Genomic DNA, 19181 nt, shown 5'->3' with positions numbered 1-19181 from the left:
TTGTTAGTAAGATAAATGAATGATTTGGATGCAAATGTAAGTGGACTGATTAGCAAGTCTGCAGATGACAAAAATCATTGGGAGTTGCGGACAGCGAGTAAAATTGTCAAAAGATGCAGCAAGGTATAAATAAGTCAGAATATTGGGCAGAGAAATGGCACATGGAGTTTAATCTGGACAAGTGTAAGATAACATTTTGGGACCACATATGCAAGAGGAAAATATATAGTTAATGGCAGAACCCTTAGGATCATTGACATACACGAAGGATCTTGGGATGTTAATCTGCAGTTCCCTGACAGTGGCAACACAATTGTATAAGATGGTAAAGGCAGCATATAGCATGCTTGCCTTCATCAGTCAGGGCAGTGAATATAAACATTGAGAAACATTTAGAGTATTGTGTGCAGTTTTGGTTGTCACACCATTGGAAGTACGTGAAGACTTTGGAGGGGGTACATGTGAGGTTTACCAGGATTGTTGCTTCGACTGGAATATACAAGCCATTTTTTAAAAAAAAAAAAACGGGTTGGACAAACGTGATTTTGTCACTAGAGAGTGTCAGAAGCTGACAGGTGAGCCGATAAGAAATTATGAGAAACACAGATAGGGTAGATATTGGGAGTCTTTTTTCCAGGTAGAAATGTCAAATCTGAGGGGCACTGGTGTAAGGCTTGAGGTGAAAGCTTAAAAAAGGGACGCTGAAGGCAAATTCCTTTTTTAAAACCAGAGGGTAATAAGTACATGGAATGCTTGCCAGATAAGGCAGTATAAATAGATGCAGTAACAATTTAAGGAGCATTATTAAGCAACATGAACAGGCAGGGAACAGATGGATACCGACTATATTCAGGCAGATGGGCTTAGTTTAGAATGGCATCATGGTCAGCACAGACATAGTGGGATGAAGGGCCTACTGGTGTGGCATGCTGTACTGTTCTATATAGTACTCGTGCTGTTAAAAATACAAATTGGACTACTCGTCAATATTTTGTGCAAGGTGATGGAAATGCAGATAGGAATGAAGTAAACAAGTCAGTTAACAGGGGGAAAAAAAAGGAGCAAGGGAAAAACAATGAAGCAGGAGAATGCAACAAAAGTATAAGGAATGAGAGCGAAAGAGTGAATAAAGGGGAGAGGAAAGAGAAAAGTACAAACCAAAATTAGAGAGACATCTTCAGATAAAATGAAGGCAAAAAAAGAGACACACAGAGTCAAAGAATGCAAGAGTGTGAAGAGAGTCAGGTGACAGACAAATCACAGGCAGAGGAAAAAGAAATCCCACATGAAACATGAACTGGCTACGAGGGAAAGGCAAGAGGAGTGAAGGGGGGGAAGAATAGGAGTAAGAGACAGTTGAGGAGAAGACATCAAATTCATAGAGGGAATGGACCATAAAAGCATTGTCACAAAATTAAGAATCACAACACCAGGTTATAGTCCAACAGGTTTATTAGGAAGTACTAGCTTTCACAGTACTGCTCCTTTGTCAGGTAGCCAGTGGAGCAGGATCATAAGGCACAGAATTTATAACAGTAATCTAGGTTTGTACAATATATCGTATCAGTTGCATGACACTATAATCTTGTGCTATAAATTCGGTGTCTTACGATCCTGCCCCATTAGCTACCAGACGAAGGAGCAGCACTTCAAAAGAGAGGAGTTCCAAATAAACCTTTGGACTATAACCTGGCATTGAGATTTTTAAACTTTGTCCACCCCAGTCCAACACCAGCACCTTGTCACAGAACGAAAAAGAGACGTTTAGATTATCCTTTCTTTTCCTTCTCACCTGGCAGGTGGCATCTGAGAGTTTTCCTTTCCAGCTGGCTGTTGTTTCTTTTCCACTGTAAAAAGAAATATTTTGAGCAACTTGTCAACACACAGCAATTGGATTTCACAGCTATTCAAATGAAGAGATTTACCTCAAATAAGTAATCAAGTTGAAAACAACATTTAAAAAAAAATTAATTCAAGGTTAATAGGAAGCATTGGTCAACAAATGACATTCTCAATTGCCCCTGAAGGCAGCAACAAAGCACTGCCCACCAGAACAGAATGAGAGGCGGCGAAGGGGACAGAAAGAGAGGGAGAGGGAGATAGAGGAGGTAAATGGGGAACAGGGAGAGAAACAGAATGAGATAGAGGGAGATGGTGGAAAAAAGAGAGACAGACAGACAGACACGGAGAGACAAAGAAAGAGAATAAATTTGCTCAGTGCTTTGGAACAAACATCCCAGTATCACAATCCAATGGCAGCGAAGGAACAATGATATAGTCCCAAGTCAGGTGGCAAGCAAGTCTGAGGAACTCGCAAAATGTGGGTTTGCAATGTTCTTTTAAGGGAACCTTGGTAAGATGCTGGAATGCATCTTGTAAATGTCATTACTGTATCAGTGGTAAGGCAGGGAACTTTGAAAAGGTGCTGATGGGTTGATTTGTACCAGATGGTGTTGTGTCTAACTTCATGTATGTTGTTAAACCTGCACTCATGCCTTGTAGACAGCAGATGGCTTTGATAAATCAGGAGGGAGCTATACACTGCAGAATTCCTAGTCTCCACCTGCTTTTGTAGTCACAAAATTTCAATAGCTGGTCCAGTTCAGTTTCTGGTCAATTCAAATTTACAGCCCTAAAACTGCAGAAAGATCAGTCAGACTGTCAGCTAACACAGTGAATCTAAAAAATGAAAAATGCAATTTAAAGAAAAAAATTGTCCAAATTCATTGTCAATATTTTGCCAACAGACTGATCTGGTTTCAACATGTAGGAACTCCTACATTTCATCTTTACAGGTTTATGAGGATCCAGGTATCATTTTGTATAGCTCAGCACAAGAGTCAGCAAAGTGAACATGTTTGGGAGAGGTGTATTTCTGACAAGTATAGATTGGCCATCAATTACATTGCTAAAATATCTAAATATACTCAAAAATGGTGTTCTCTATTTCCTTTGTGAGGTTTGTAAGTTATACATCAACATGGGTTTCACAGCAACTAATCATGTTATGACTTTACATTTTTATCATGTCCTTTGCCTTTCACAGAATTCAGCGTTGAGGAGAGTTAAGCCCTTGATTCAAAACTATCTTCAGAAGCAAAGCTCTTGTCAACTACAGAATCAGCGCTTGGCTCAAATGAACAGTGACTGACAAGAGTGCCAAAAAACAATCGAACACAGACCAAAATACTGATTTGGTTATTTTTGTCATACTTTTAAACTTATGCCTCAGGTCAGCCTCAAGTCATTTGGCCATATCTAGGACTGCAATTGGAATAGGTTTCTCACCTCCAAGATACATGTGAAAACTAAATTAAAGTTTGACATAAATTCCCATCTCTTTCATGAAAGAAATAGGTAACCTTGCTCCCGTCACCAGACTTATTTGATATTTTGAAGAGGTTGGCTATTTCTAAAAGTACAGCATCTTTCCTGTTTAGACACTGCTGTTGGTGAACTCATCTAACTGAGTATTTATCTTCCATATTGAGTATTAAGCTGCGCAATGAAATGCAACGCTGAATAAAATGTACGTGAAGTATTACAGCTGCTATTTAGGAGAGTAATTATACACTTCCAATATAATGAAGGTTCTTTCATATTTAATTACTTTCATGGTGTCAGGAATTGAAAAACAAATGCCATATATAAAAACAGCATGTTTAGGAAAAGGCAGATTTCAAATTGTTCACGTTCCAATTGCAACCCAATATTTAGTGTTAAGATCCCTGACAGCCAGTTGAAGAAAGAAACCAAAGCCTGTCTTAACTGGGGATACACGTACTCAAAATGAAACATCATTAGGTATCGCTCGCCAGCTCCCACTCCTCTTTTAAGTTAGTGTCTCCCTATACGGGCTTAATAACGATCCACTCAGCACCTCCAGCCATATGCACTTACAATCCATGTGCACGTAACTTCACTTGATATTATTAACATATTCCCTTTTCCCTCTGTAAAGCTCAAGACTCCCAAACAAAATTTAATTTTTCTACGTTTTGTAGATTTTTAGTCTAAATGGCAACAGCAAAGCAGCTCAAGACTCATCAGCTTCCATCTGCCATTTTTTAAAAGAAAAAAACACTTTTGCTAGCTCTTTCTTCTCCCCCCCCCCCTTTTTTCAGCGGCGAGTGGTCCCCTTCCTGGGACAGCGGTAGGACAGGATCCCTTTTCCGGGGTTTTGGCAGGGCAGTTCCTTCTTGGTGGGTTGGCAGCAGTAGCTTCCTTTGCTGAAATGGCAGTCACAGAAGATGACAGCAGCAGCAGCAAAGTAAGCCAGGTGACGCACCAGTTGATTTGGCATGGTGGATTCAGCTGAGTTTGGGACCCGGCAGCTGCACTGCCAAGATCTGTCCGGCATGGACTCATGGTGACAACGACGCTGTAGGCAAGATGGCACTGAAGTTACAGCAGCGGTGCTGCAGCTCCAGGCCACAGCAGGGTCCAGGTACCTGACAGCAACAGAGTGCAGGCACCCAAGTGTCCGCAGGCTGGGGGATTGACTTTGGCAGTTTTGTTTATCTGGTGGCAAGGGTTCATGGCACAGGCTGGGAGTAATCTAGACATTTTTCTTTTGGCTATGTCGGCATCTGTTTTTAATCTTAAGATAACGCTGAAGAATGGCGAATTTGTACACTTTTCACTCTACTCCAGTAGATAATGATAAATCTAAATCTAACATTATGAAAATCTATTTAGGACCATGATAAAGTACTTAGTAAAAAGCATTTCTTTTCAGACTACATCTATCACAAATAACTTGCACCAAACCATCTGATCTTGAAGATTTCCTTTCTCTCCAACATTTATTATAATCTACCATGATCAACAATTGATCTTTTACAAGAATCCTATCCCATTAAAAGTACAATTATTTCTAGAACCGTAATGGGCAAACTATCTTCGGCATGCAGAGAATTTCTCAAAAGCATAAATTAACTACACAGCAACCAGTAGTAAAATGTATTTTAGCTGAAGACAATCTAATTACTATTTTAGCTTCCCAAGCTAAACAACTACATGTCCTAGTTACATTAAATCAAAAATGATGAAACCACTGCCATTCTAACATCCATCAGGGCAATTAGCATGTACAGCAACACTGAAAATTACTAATTTCATGTTAAGATTTCATCTTTGATTCACCCAAAGGATGCACTTTAAAAAAATTTGCCTTTAGTAGGATACTTCTAAAGAGATGATCTAAATACATCAAGACTAGAGGTTAGATGGGCTTCAGATTGGTTTCACAGGTCAGTGCAGCCTTGAGGGCCAAAGGGCCTGTACTGCGCTGTAATGTTCCATATTCAATAGCGTTGCACCTGTTTGCATACATAACCAATTCAACTGGCCAATCAGATTCATAACCCCAATCTCATCTTTGCGATGTTGCACGACTAACTGAAATGAAAATTGACATATCTAAATAGGATTAATGATTTTAAACGTTATGCTAGACCTACTGTTTAAATATAACAAATAAAATTTTAAAACACAAGATTTATTTTAATCCCAGTGATAAAGTTTCTCAAATTCTACAGTAATATCCAAACAGAAATTAACATACAAAAGATACCTTACAGCTTTCCTTCATGCTATAAAACACTACAGGACCTGCTTCAAAACGAACATAGTATTAAGCGCTTCATCACTCGAAACACTTGATTCTCCTGCTCCTCGGATGCTGCCTGACCAGCTGTGCTTTTCCAGCACCACACTTTTCGATAGCTGATTTTCAGCAAAACAGATCAATGAAAAATTCCACACTCTAAATTTCAGTTCATAGGTGCGTTAATTTCATTCATGTTACTTCCCTACCACGTTGCTTGCCTCTTTGGCAGTTTCAGCAAAAGTTCAGAGTTGTCACCTGCAGAAAATCAGCTTTTGTGTCTACTGATCAACACTCATTAATACAGTCAAGAACTAAAGATGATAATCAGGATTATTTTTCCTGAAGGAAATCCTGGTCGTCCCACCTCTCCAAAACTCCAAGCGACTATTTAACCTTATGAACGAATCATGGGCAAAATTTTCAATGTTCTGAATATATTGCACATTTTCAGGTGGGGCTTCTAATCTTGAATGCTACAGGAATGGAGTATTAGAGACTCTCTAGCGCAAAAACCAGCAAGCAAAAGAGAGGAGGAGAACACTCCCTACTTTTATAAAGAAAGTTGCCAATTACAGTCAAGTTTTTAAAAACATTCTAGGCCTATTATGAATATGTACGTGATTGAGCTTGCTATGAGCATGGAAGATTCCAGCCAATTTGATGCTAGCTTTATTGACAGCAATCAAAATCTCTCCATCATCAGGAATTCAGCTCCTACTCCTAATTCAAGAATGTTCTGTAGCTCTCATTTCTTTGTCTATACTATTTAAATCGCAACCTCTACTTGTACTTTGACGAATTTTGGGATTACTACTGCAACATCCAACCACTCATGCATATCGTCAGATCCTTTCTTAAATAGACAAATCATTTTGTAACCAAGAGTCACATTCAGACTTTCTATTAGACGTATACCTGTAATTCTCCCCACCCCCCCCACTTTCCATTTCAAGGTCCTGAAGCTTACTTCTTACGCTACAAGCAATCTACAACTCTGATTTAAACTTGCCAGTAGCCTTTCTTACATTTCTTACACATCCAACCTTTGTTGAAACTCTATTCACGAGTCATCTGGTTCCTACTGCAGACAGTTAGCTTTGCATACGATAGCTCGACCATATACGTGCGGCCTTTGATCTATCATATTTTGTTCCTCACTATCATAGCAACAAGTAATTGGAGGTATACATTGCCTCATTGTCAAATAGGTGAAGGACGATCTCAAAACAAAGCAACTGTGTCCTTAGTCTTTGTTATCCAGCAGAATGTCACATGTTCCACCAAGGCTATGGAAAAAGTACATCTGGGGATGCAGTTAGGAAAGCATACATCTGATCAAACAGAGAACACTTCTGGAAACCTAAAATTGAACAGAATCAGGAGCCTGTGACACTTCGCACAATCCAACAACCTAAATGTCAACACTGAACCAGGGATCTCTTAAGCTGACTTTCTTTACAGTCTATTAAAGTCCATGGCATATTCGTCAGCGGAAGAACACGGTTAGTGAATTTTGAGAAGATTTGTAGCTCAAGTTGAGGTCCTGGGTGTAGGTTTGCTCACTGAGCTGAAAAAGGTTCATTTTCATATGTTTCGTCACCATACTAGGTAACATCTTCAGTGACCTCTGGACGAAGCACTGCTGATGATTCCTGCTTTCTATTTATAAAAGGAAGGACATTATTCCATCCTTGGACAACCCAAACAGAGACACACACGAAAATTCATGAAAGCATGGGATTCCAGCCAGAACTCTATCAACGAACACATTGACTTGGACCCCATTTACCAACCCCGAAGAAAAAAGGAACATGATTGAGAGTTATAAGGTAGCCAGGAAGGAGCTAAAGAGGGAGCTAAGAAAAGCGAGAAGGGGACATGAAAAGTCTTTAGCTGGTAGGATTAGGGAAAACCCAAAGGCTTTCTATAGGTATGTCAAGAATAAAAGGATGACTAGGGTAGGTATCGGTCCAGTCAAGGATAGTAGTGGGAAGTTGTGTGTGGAGGCGGAGGAGATTGGAGAGACATTAAATCAGTACTTTTCATCAGTATTCACTCAGGAACAGGACACTGCTGATGTGAATATGGAATCACAAATAATTAGAATGGATGCCCTGGAAATATGCAGGGAAGAGGTTTTGGGAATATTGGAGAGGATGAATATAGATAAGTCTCCTGGGCCTGATGGCATTTACCCCAGGATCCTATGGGAAGCTAGGGAGGAGATAGCAGAGCCATTGGCCTGGATTTTTATGTCGTCATTGTCAACGGGAATAGTACCAGAGGACTGGAGGATAGCGAATGTGGTCCCATTGTTCAAGAAAGGGAGTAGGGATAGCCCTAGTAACTATAGGCCAGTGAGTCTGACTTCAGTGGTGGGCAAAGTCTTAGAGAGAATGGTAAGGGATAAGATTTATGAACATCTGGGTAGGAATAACGTGATCAGGGATAGCCAGCATGGTTTTGTGAAGGGCAGGTCGTGCCTCACAAACCTTATTGAGTTCTTTGAGAAGGTGACTATGGAAGTGGATGAGGGTAAAGCAGTAGATGTTGTGTATATGGATTTTAGTAAGGCGTTCAATAAGGTTCCCCATGGTAGGCTAATGCTAAAACTTCGGAGGTATGGCATTGAGGATACATTAGAGGTTTGGATTAGGAATTGGCTGGCTGGAAGGAGACAGAGGGTAGTAGTTGATGGATTATGTTCATCTTGGAGCGCAGTTACTAGCGGTGTACCACAAGGATCTGTTTTGGGACCATTGCTTTTTGTTATCTTTATAAATGATCTAGAGGAAGGACTTGAAAGCTGGGTAAGCAAGTTTGCGGATGACACGAAAGTCGGTGGAGTTGTGGATAGTGAGGAAGGAAGTGGTAGGTTACAGCGGGATATAGATAAGTTGCAGAGCTGGGCGGAAATGTGGCAAATGGAATTCAATGTAGCTAAGTGCGAAGTCGTTCACTTTGGTAGGAATAACAAGATGATGGATTACTGGGCTAATGGTAGGCTACTTGGTAGTGTGGATGAGCAGAGGGATCTTGGTGTCTATGTACACAGATCTCTGAAAGTTGCCACCCAGGTAAATAGTGCTGTGAGGAAGGCATATGGTGTACTGGGCTTTATTGGCAGAGGAATTGAGTTCCGGAGTCCTGAGGTCATGTTGCAGTTGTATAAGACTCTGGTGAGGCCTCATCTGGAGTATTGTGTGCAGTTTTGGTCGCCATACTATAGGAAGGATGTGGAAGCTTTAGAACGAGTGCAGAGGAGGTTTACCAGGATGTTGCCTGGAATGGTAGGAAAATCTTATGAGGAAAGGCTGAGGCACTTGGGGCTGTTCTCATTGGAGAAGAGAAGGTTTAGGGGAGATCTGATAGAAGTGTATAAGATGATTAGGGGTTTAGATAGGGTAGATACTAAGAACCTTTTACCGCTAATGGAGTCAGGTGTTACTAGGGGACATAGCTTTAAATTAAGGGGTGGTAGGTATAGGACAGATGTTAGGGGTAGATTCTTCACACAGCGGGTTGTGAGTTCATGGAATGCCCTGCCCGTATCAGTGGTGAACTCTCCTTCTTTATGTTCATTTAAGCGGGCATTGGATAGGCATTTGGAAGTTATTGGGCTAGTATAGGTTAGGTAGGACTCGGTCGGCGCAACATCGAGGGCCGAAGGGCCTGTACTGCGCTGTATCCTTCTATGTTCTATGTTCTATGAAATGACATCAACCCAAAAGGAACCCAAAACATAAAAGAGAAAGCAAGAATCGCCAGTGCTTCATCCAGAGGCTCACTGAAGAAGTTACCTAGTATGGTGATGAAACATCTGAAAATAAACCTTTCAGCTCAGTGAACAAATCTACATCAAATTTTTTAAAGACAAAGTTATCAGGTCTGAGCATGCCATGTAAGCATCTAATCAACCATATTTCTTGTAAATGTCATCCAGGAGTCCTATCAGAAGATCCAAACCTAAAAACTTAGTATCGAACTGATGGGCATCCAACTCTCAACACTTTGCTTCCGATTTACTTTTATTTGTAAGCAAGACTGCCAAGATTTCACCTTAGTAATGATGTAACCAACATATCCACTTCATTCTTCTAATTGGCTTATCATTCAGACTCAAAATATCAAGACGTAATCCTGCCCTTTACACAGAGTCAGAGATGCACAGTACGGAAACAGATCCTTCGGTCCAACCTGTCCATGCCAACCAGATATCCCAACCTAGCCTAGTCCCGATTGTCAGCACTTGGCCCATATCCTTCCAAACGCTTCCTATACATATACCCATCCAGGTGCCTTTTAAAATGTTGGAATTGTACCTGACTCCACCACTTCCTCTGGCAGCTCATTCCATACATGCATCATCCTCAGTGTGAAAATGTTGCCCTTTACATCCCTTTCATATCTTTCCCCTCGCACCCTAAACCTAAGCCCTCTAGTTCTGGATTCCTCCACCCCAGGGAAAAGACCTTGTCTATTTATCCTATCCATAGCCCTCGTGATTTTATAACCCTCTATGAAGTCACCCCTTAGCCTCCGAAACTCCAGAGAAAACCGCCTCAACCTATTCAGCCTCTCCCTATAGCTCAGACCCTCCAACCCTGGCAACATCATTTTATTTTTTTTTAAAACCCTTTCAAGTTTCACAACATCTTTCCACGCTTTCTGCAATTTTCCATTGAGGTCAGTTACTGAATTTCTCTTCCCTTAGTTTCCCATTTTCACCTTTAGGCAGCCATCCTCTGCTACCATTTTATAACTTGAGAGTCATGTGAAGGAAGAATCCAAAGCCCATCTTTACTTAGAATTACAAAAACAAATTGCTGGAGAAACTCAGCAGGTTTGGCAGCATCTGTGGAGAGCAAACAGTTCATTTTACAAGTTCAGTGGCCTTTCGCGATACCCCTCTGAAGGGTACCTGGACTCTAAATGTTGAATTGTTCCTTCTCCATAGATTCTGCCAGACCTGCTGAGTTTCTCCAGCATACTCAATTTTTTGTGTCTTTCAGATCTCCAGCATCCATGTTCCTTTATTACATTCATTTAGAATTGAGTGATTCAGAGAAAAACCATCTCCTGACTCCACTTCCACCATGTCACATATTTGCTATGGTGATTTTTCAATCAATTACCACCACTTAAAGTTAAGTGGCATATTATTTAGGTTTCTTAATCCCCATTACCTCCTAGGAGGAATCATTTTCTATATCACAGAATCTTTTCCAAAATAATGAAAACCCTTTAGCTTGTACAAGTCAATGATTTTCTACAAAATTTGAAGCGTTTTTCTGTGGATTGAATTGCGAAATGGATCATTAAAACATCTTGTGGAAAGACTTTTTTGTAATACATTTGAGCATAACTTAAGAAACTTAGAACCTACTGGCACATTATCAAAATCACACCATGTTTACATGTTAAAAAAATTACACATTAGAATACTATATTATAGACCAAAAAGTAACTTACCACGATGAATGGCAGCATCCTGAAATGGCCTGGATTAAAAGAAAAAAAAAGTGATTGCATTGTACCTATAGTCAAGTAAAATCACAGAAGTTAATAAATGTTTAATATTCCCATTTAAACATGCATATTTAGACATTTAGTATAATTATAAAGGTTCACAGAAAGGTTTCTTATTAACTGGCAAAGAATGAACAGGACGACTAATTGCGCAGCTTATATTCTTATACGTTGGCAGCACAAGTTTCCTATAGAAGTGAAGAAGAGTGTATTCATTATTGAATAATAATTACCATGTTACTACTAAAGGATTCGCTTAGGTAGAAGTCTTCACACACACTGGCCTTTGAAGCAAACCCAAGTTACACCTCTCTGCCAATTCGTTTTTTCAAGCAAGCAATTCAGGTGTTAACATTAAGTGCTGTATTCATCACTTCCATCTTGGGCAGGTTAAATCTGCCCAAAATTATTTGTTTTCAGTGTGAGAAATTTCCAGTTACAATTGACAAACAAACAAGATCCTCTACTAAAGTTGCCTTGCACCACCTTATTAAGGTCTTTTTCTCAGAAAATATTCTCTGCTATAGAAAAATCATCTGGATATCCTGAATCATTTGTTACTATTTGTGAATAGAGTACTCGGAAATACTTTCTTGCAAAAATAAAAAGCAGTTCAAAGAATAATTCAGCAAATAGGACTCTCTTGGAATCCTTTAAGCTTTAGTCATTTGCCTCCAAGGTACCAAACAGGAGGTGGTCCAAACACAGAAAGACTCTTATTCTAAACTTACCAATGATCACAAGATGAATAGTCCAAGATAAAATGTTCATGAAGCAGCTTCATGTAATGCCAGATTTATTTATAACCTAGTGTGTCACATCAATAGTATCTTTTTCAGTTAACTAACAAGAACTGACATCAATGCAAAGAATTAAATGACCTCAATAAAGATTTATTTGCATTTGTGGCTGGATAGCCACCCACCTTATTTCAAATTGCAGTAGTTATACACCATTTAGAATATAATCTCATTGCAGCTTCATATAGAAAGTTACTTTTTTTAGTTTCGTGCGACATGTACTGTTTTGCAGCAACACTCAATGAGGACGACGTCATTAAACCTTACACCTCAATATTTATACTTGTTTCATCATAGGAAGTGAAACTTGCATTTAAGATTGAGGGAAATGATTACCTTTTTATTACAAATGCAAGCTGTGACTTTTGCTCCAAAATCTTTTTTAGTGTCACACTGTCATAACATGAAGGGTGCTTAAAACACACGCCATCAGGCAGTCCTTGTATTACAACAGCAGCTGGGTCCTTCAAGATCTTATCATATGGCACAGGGCTTGGAGTAGGTTTCCCAAGAGCTTTACCTGAAATTAGATATAATGGAGACAGTGTAACAATGCGGGAAAACAATAGCTTTAAAATTTCTTTAAGAGATGCAGTTATCAAATTGACAGATGCTGAAACCATGATACTCTTAGACACCAAAATCCTGGACTGAAGGTATAAATACAGAAAAAAGTAGCTTTCTTCAGTTTTTAGAAAACGCCTGACAATCCAGCAAGTAACAACGTATGTATCTTACTAGCAAACTGCTTGCCTCCACATCTTAAATGTCATCCAAGAGAACAAGCCAATCCCTGGGAATGGGGTGCATAAAGTGAACAATGATCAGAGACTGCATCCAACTTTACCTTGGATAATTTGAATTTGATTAACCCATCCACAATGTCTGATCAATATCACTGTTTCCACCCCACCCCACTGTAAATTTTATGTAATTTTAAAATATAAAACTTTACCTCAAATAAATGCAAACCAACCAAGGTAGAAGGATAATGGGCGTTACAGGAAAAAAGCTTTACTTAAATTGTGACCAAAAAGCTTCCAATACATAAATAACGATAAAACTGCAAAAAACAAAACAAAATGCAAACTCCACAATAAATGCCCAGAGATACATGTAGATGTGAATACCAGAAAAACTCCATACCAATCAGGAAAAGCTGTAGCTCAAAAAACAATGGCATTGTTATATTGCCCTTTATAACCTGGGAATGTAGCATGAATGGAGATCCACAATTTACATATGCTGGTCTCCATGCTTGCAATTTTAATATAGTGATTCCCTGTTGGTCAATAAGTAGCAAACTGATAACAAAAGAGGTCTCCACTTCAAAAAAGAATATTCATGGGTACTCCTTACCCCTACTTGCTGCTGACAGCATACTGAATTATATCATTTCATCAGCTGTACAAGCAAAATGATGCATGTCTTATACTGTAGCAATTTGCAATTCTGACTTGCAAATAATTCAGTTTTCATTTAGTAACTAATTGAATGGGCAAGTCTGTTTATAACTTACATTTTACTCAAAATAATCCACCAAACACAGCTGTCAAGGCAAATATCAGGGCAGCCAAAACAGTGAAGCTATTACCAGGGACTCATTTTCTAAAGCAGTGAGCTACAATGAACCAATTGGCTTCAAAACATTACTTTTAAAAATGCATTACATTCTTAAAATAAGAAAACAAAGCATACATTAAAATGATACTTCAATACCAAGTTAATTTGAAAAGGGGAAATTGGTCAATATGTACTGATCAGAGAACAGATAACTTTAATTTGATTAACTCGTCCACAATGTTTGATCAATACCACCCCCCCATGGTAACTTTTATGTAGTTTTAAAATACTCATAACTCTAAGTTTAGCAGCTCTGTGGAGAAACAGAATTAACAGCCCAGATTGATCTTGAAAATTCTCTCTCTGGAGCTGCTGTCTGAATCGAGCATTAAGCATTTTGTTGAATAACTATTTGTCAGAAGGGAGAAACCTTTGGAAGCAGCAAAAGGAGAAATAAAAACATTTAACTTTATAATTGTACAGAGAAAGAGACAACTTAAACTTAATTTTTGGGAATTCTTTCCAGATGGAATCAAGCAAGCCTGAATAAGAGCCACGGAACTCAAAATATAAACTCTGCTTTCTCCACAGAGATGTTGTCAGACCTCCTGAGTTTCACGTGCAATTTGTTTTTGTTTCAGATTGCCAACATCCACAGTTCCATTTTATACTGTCTTTATCATCTATTATATACAAACACACAGGTGGGATGTAATCTGATCCAGATCCATTAGAAACACTGGAACCATGACTTTGAATTAGCTAGAGAGTGTTCCCACCACTGGATAGGCATATGGCTTACATATGCATTAATTTAGTTTCACGTGATATTAACTATTATGTAGCTTACAGAATCACCTGAAGTCATGGTCACACATCATTTGTAATCAAGCCTGTCTGGTTTGCTCATTATCATAATTGTTGAACTAGATCAGCATTGTTGGAAAAAATGCAATTTCTTTGATATCTGTACTTGGAAAAGGACTTTTTAAAAGTTCACCTCAATTTTAGAACACCAGTTGTAATTTTCTTAAAAGAAATAGTTTGTATCAATATGTCTTGGCATTCCTTGACCTGGAAGCAATATCTAAAAGGAAAGCAACAGCTAAAGCTACGACGAGACAAGGGTCAAGACGAATGAGATGTATTTCCAAGAAGTTTTATGCATGTAATATTGGATAGAAAGCCAAAAATAGTGGTAGAGCAGGAATTGTGAAGCTAAATATTTTACTGCTGCAACTTCAATTTTGCCAAGCCAACCAGTCTATTAACAGGATTTGTTAGGGAAGTTAGATAATGAAGTCTCCAGGGAATCTGTGCGAAAGCTATTATGAACCTACATAAAAGGAGATTCTGCAAGTGTGTTCAGGTGACAATATCTGTAGGGGCCACTGACACAAAAAGGCATCAAGTGAACGCAAAGTAGCGGCCAGATTTTTGGGAGTGGCAAAAGTGAGAAATTGCACATACCAGTCAGAATTAGAAAGTATATATATTATAGTTGCAGGAATTGGTGTGGTTGCATAAGCTGTGCAAGATGTACCTTTGTTGGAAACAAATATTTAAGAGTGAAATCTCTCTTTATTTGAATTTATCATTTTTTCATCAATTGTAATGCAAGATACAAATGGTGAAATCAGGTTGGTAACATTGACATTGCTCAGAATATGCAAATATATATTCCATCATCACTGAAAGAGAATATAAAACAAGCAGCAACTAGGAGTGCACACTCCACATGTTGAATACTCAGGGTGGATGTGTTTGTACAGGTCACCAGTAGCTTGTATTGATTAGTCAGAATCTTCAAGTAACAGAATCTATGTTATCATTTACCAGTCCTGTAAGGTGTGTTGCTGGAAAAGCGCAGCAGGTCAGGCAGCATCAAAGCTCATTCCTGAAGAAGGGCTTATGCCTGAAACGTCGATTCTCCTTCTCCTTTGATGCTGGCTGACCTGCTGTGCTTTTCCAGCAACATATTTTTAAGCTCTGACCCCCAGCATCTGCAGTCTTCACTTTCTCCCAGTCCTGTAAGGTTACTGGTGAGTTTGAGACACAAAAGTATAGTCTTCCCCTTGAAATATAAATAGTGACTGCATTCAACTAAACAATGTTAAACAAAAAAAATCATGAAATATCAATAGTAGCTTGTCCCCATAGGTAGTGTGAAACATGACGGTACCATACAGTGAAGAGAACAGCTCCTCAACTGATTTTCTTTTTGTTCCAATGTCAGCCTTATTATCCAATGCAACTGGTGTCACACAAAGGACATCTTCATTTCTGAGTTTTTCTGCTGCCTTTTGCTCCTCAGCCACACCTGAAATTAAATCATAATTCTTCAAAATTAAGCAAGGCAATTTTTCAGGCCAAACATATTTTAGACCTGCTATACCAAATAATCTTTTAACTTAAAGATGGATTATCTGGTACGAACCACATTTATGATTGAAATGCTCCCCCATTAGTATTTATTCGAACTATTTATATACAGTTTTTAAGCATCCCAAATGTTATAAGCATAAGCTGCCCAATGGTTGGAAAATGGTTCTTTTTAATTCTTCCTTGGGATATGGGCATGGATAACAGTGGTCAAATTGCTCATAGTGGTAGGTACATTAGTCAGAGAGAAATGGGTCTGGGTGGGTTACTTTTCGGAGGGTCGGTGTGGATTGGTTGGGGCAAAGGGCTTGTTTCCATACTGTAGGGAATCTAATTTAATCTAATCTGAATAGGCTGGGATTTGTTTCACATGAGCATTAGAGGATGAAGGGTGACCTATAAAATCATATGGGGCACAGATAAGGTGGATAGCGAAGATCTTTTCTGAGGTGGGGTAGTTCAAAACCAGGGGACATATTTTAAGATGAGAGGAGAAAGATTCAAAAAGGAACCTGAAGGGCAAATATTTCCACAGAGGGTGGTTCTTATGTAGAATGAATTGCCAGAGGTAGTGGTAGATGCAGGTACCATTTACAACATTTAAAAGACATTTAGACAGGCATGTGAATAGGAAAGGTGGAGAGATATGGACCAAACGCAGGCAAGTGTGACTAGTTTAATTTGGGAAACTTGGTCAGCATGGACAAATTAGACCAGAGTGTGTGTTTTCTTGCTGTATGACATTATAATTCAGCTCATGATGCACACACAGATTACTATCAGAATTTATGTCAATGATATTGTACTCCAAACAAGTGAATAGTTTTGCAACTGATTGAAATCAATAGGCAGAATTCACTCCTGATGATTCAATTTTAAAATTTACCAATAATTCAAAAGTAAACAGCTACGCTTTCAACTGGATTTTGCTTTATTCCAGTGGCTCGACAGCTTTCAGTAGAAGAATACCTTGTTATATGACTCAGCATTTAATCTGCAATCTGATCTGAAGGAGAAATGTGCATGGGTCATGCTGCAATGATCAGAGAACCCACTTTTGGGCTTCTAAAGGTTCTGACATTCAGTATACTTAAATTCTTATTAGTACAGTACACACACACCAGTGGAGAATTATTTTAGTCTCAAAATGTGGTTTTACATCAGATAACTACAACATTTAATTAAAATTAAAGGATTTTTAAAAAAAATGATAAACCACAAGACCTGGAATTGAAGCAATTACTATTTCTTCATTGAACTAGAAAACGAGACCTTTTATCACTAATGCAATTCATTCTTGATTCCAAACTCTCACTTTGTCTTTACCTCCTTCCTTTGCTCCCCAATGAAATTAAAATATTTCTTCTGTATTTTTGAGATGCAACAGCATAATTTTAAATTAAAAATGCAAAACAATGGTGTTATGGATGATCTTTGATCTGTGAAATAAAGTTTCTAAGTTCATGAAATGTTATGTATACCACAATGCCTGTACTATCTTACCAAAAATTGGACAGAATACATTTTACACTTGTATTCCATGTACAAAAGCAATTTATTGCAACAATGTAAACACAGCAACTGGTGAACAAAAAATGTTTGTCACTGATGTAACTACAGGGGGTGCACTTGCAGCACATACAAGCCCTGACATTAAAAAGGCAATGTTTTTTTATTCAAAAATACACTTTACAATCCAAAATCGATTGGAACCAAGGATAACTTAAGACATTAAATCTCAGAAAAAAAATGGGTTCACCATTTCCAGTGCAGTGCAGACCATTAACCTCAAAGCAATACCAAATAGTCGTCGTATGGAAAGTATACCAACTCCCACTTTCTGTAACACTTGCCTATTGTAGCAGGTGTTATAGAATTTTATTCTCCTGTAGTTGATAGAATCATTCTACCCATGTAATCAACTGAGAAAAGGGTCATTACTTTTACCCTCTCCACAAATACTGCTAGACATGCGATCCTTTATAGTATTTTCTATTTAGTTCTTGTTTACAATTTCGAGATTGTGAATTGCTCAAAGTTAAGACAATTCAAAAACTTCAGAAATTAAAAAATGTACAATTTATTTTTCTACAACTCTAAGTCAACACAAAATATTATGTCTTTTTATTTCTTTACAAGTGTTCAGTATTTCCAACTTACTGAGACCAACCAGGTTAACTGCAATAGTCTTTATAAACCTGAATATTGCTATATTCCTTTAATGAATGTCGAGGGAATCTAATTCACCAACCTTGACTGGACAAGATCAGCAAGATCACTGTATCATCAATTCTGAGTTAACACAACAATGATTTTGCATACTATTATCATCTTTCCTGATCACTACTGCGACAGAAATTTCCAACCATCACCTCAAGGAGAGCAAGGACAGGCAAATAAATGACATTCCCACACTAAATTCAAGTCCACTTTTTCAACAAAGAGACAGAAACACAAACCAAGAGAACAGCCAAGAGGAGACAGAGACACAAGAATGGGAGAGTTAGTGATTTAATGCAAATCTACACAAAAAAAAGCCTTCCTGTGCTTCCTAAATAGTACTTTAGGAAAAATAATTCCCATGTAATATTTTTCTTTGATTCTTAATATTTCTAAACTATTTCTTAAGCAGGTGGATTAGTACACAATATTGTCATGGAGTCAGTCATACAGCATGGAAACGTAACCTTCAGTCCAACCAGTCCCAAACTAATATCTTACCTGCCTGCATTTGGCCCATATCCCTCCAAACCTTTACTGTTCATGATGTCATCCAAAACATCTTTTTAAAAAAGGTTGTAACTGTGCCGAATTCATCACTTCCTCTGAGAGCTCATTCCACATACAAACTGCTCTCTGGAAAATGTTGCCTTTCTCCTCTTACCTTAAAAATATGTCCCCTAATTTTGAACTCTCCCATCCTAAGAAAAAGACCTTTGCTATTCGTTTTATTTATACCCCTTCAAGATTTTAGAAACCTCTAAAGATCACCCCTCAACCTCCAATGAATAAAGTCCCAGCCTTTCCAGTCTATTTTTGTGTCCTTGACATCCAGCAACATCCTTCTACATCTTTTTACAACTTGCTAGTTTAATAATATCCTTCCTACAAAAAAGGTGACAAGTACTCCAGAAGAGGCCTCACTAATGTCCTGTACAACGCTAAAATGACTTAGCAGCTCTTATACTCAAGGTCTGAGCAACAAAGTCAGTGTGCTAAATGCTCTTTTAACCAACCCATCTACCAGTGACAAATTTTCAAATATTATGTACCTAAACCCAGAGGTCTCTGTTCAA

The 19181-nt window shown here is 38.5% G+C and overlaps 1 protein-coding gene across 7 annotated transcripts in view; it reads right to left on the bottom strand.

Moving 5' to 3' along the window:
• The window catches only part of LOC132830462 (general transcription factor II-I-like), a 148042-nt gene that overhangs the window by 98593 nt on the left and 30268 nt on the right, over positions 1 to 19181 (bottom strand). For all 7 annotated transcript variants that reach the window (XM_060848196.1, XM_060848197.1, XM_060848194.1 and 4 more), the window contains exons 4-7: positions 15686 to 15823; positions 12277 to 12460; positions 11084 to 11112; positions 1793 to 1847 (exon numbers count right to left, since the gene is read on the bottom strand). In XM_060848196.1, coding sequence (XP_060704179.1) covers positions 1793 to 1847; positions 11084 to 11112; positions 12277 to 12460; positions 15686 to 15823 — 406 coding nt within the window. The remainder of the gene's footprint in view (positions 1 to 1792; positions 1848 to 11083; positions 11113 to 12276; positions 12461 to 15685; positions 15824 to 19181) is intronic.

The sequence above is a fragment of the Hemiscyllium ocellatum genome, chromosome 31 (assembly GCF_020745735.1).
Source record: "Hemiscyllium ocellatum isolate sHemOce1 chromosome 31, sHemOce1.pat.X.cur, whole genome shotgun sequence".
Classification (NCBI taxonomy): domain Eukaryota; kingdom Metazoa; phylum Chordata; class Chondrichthyes; order Orectolobiformes; family Hemiscylliidae; genus Hemiscyllium; species Hemiscyllium ocellatum.
This window is presented reverse-complemented; position numbering and strand designations above follow the sequence as displayed.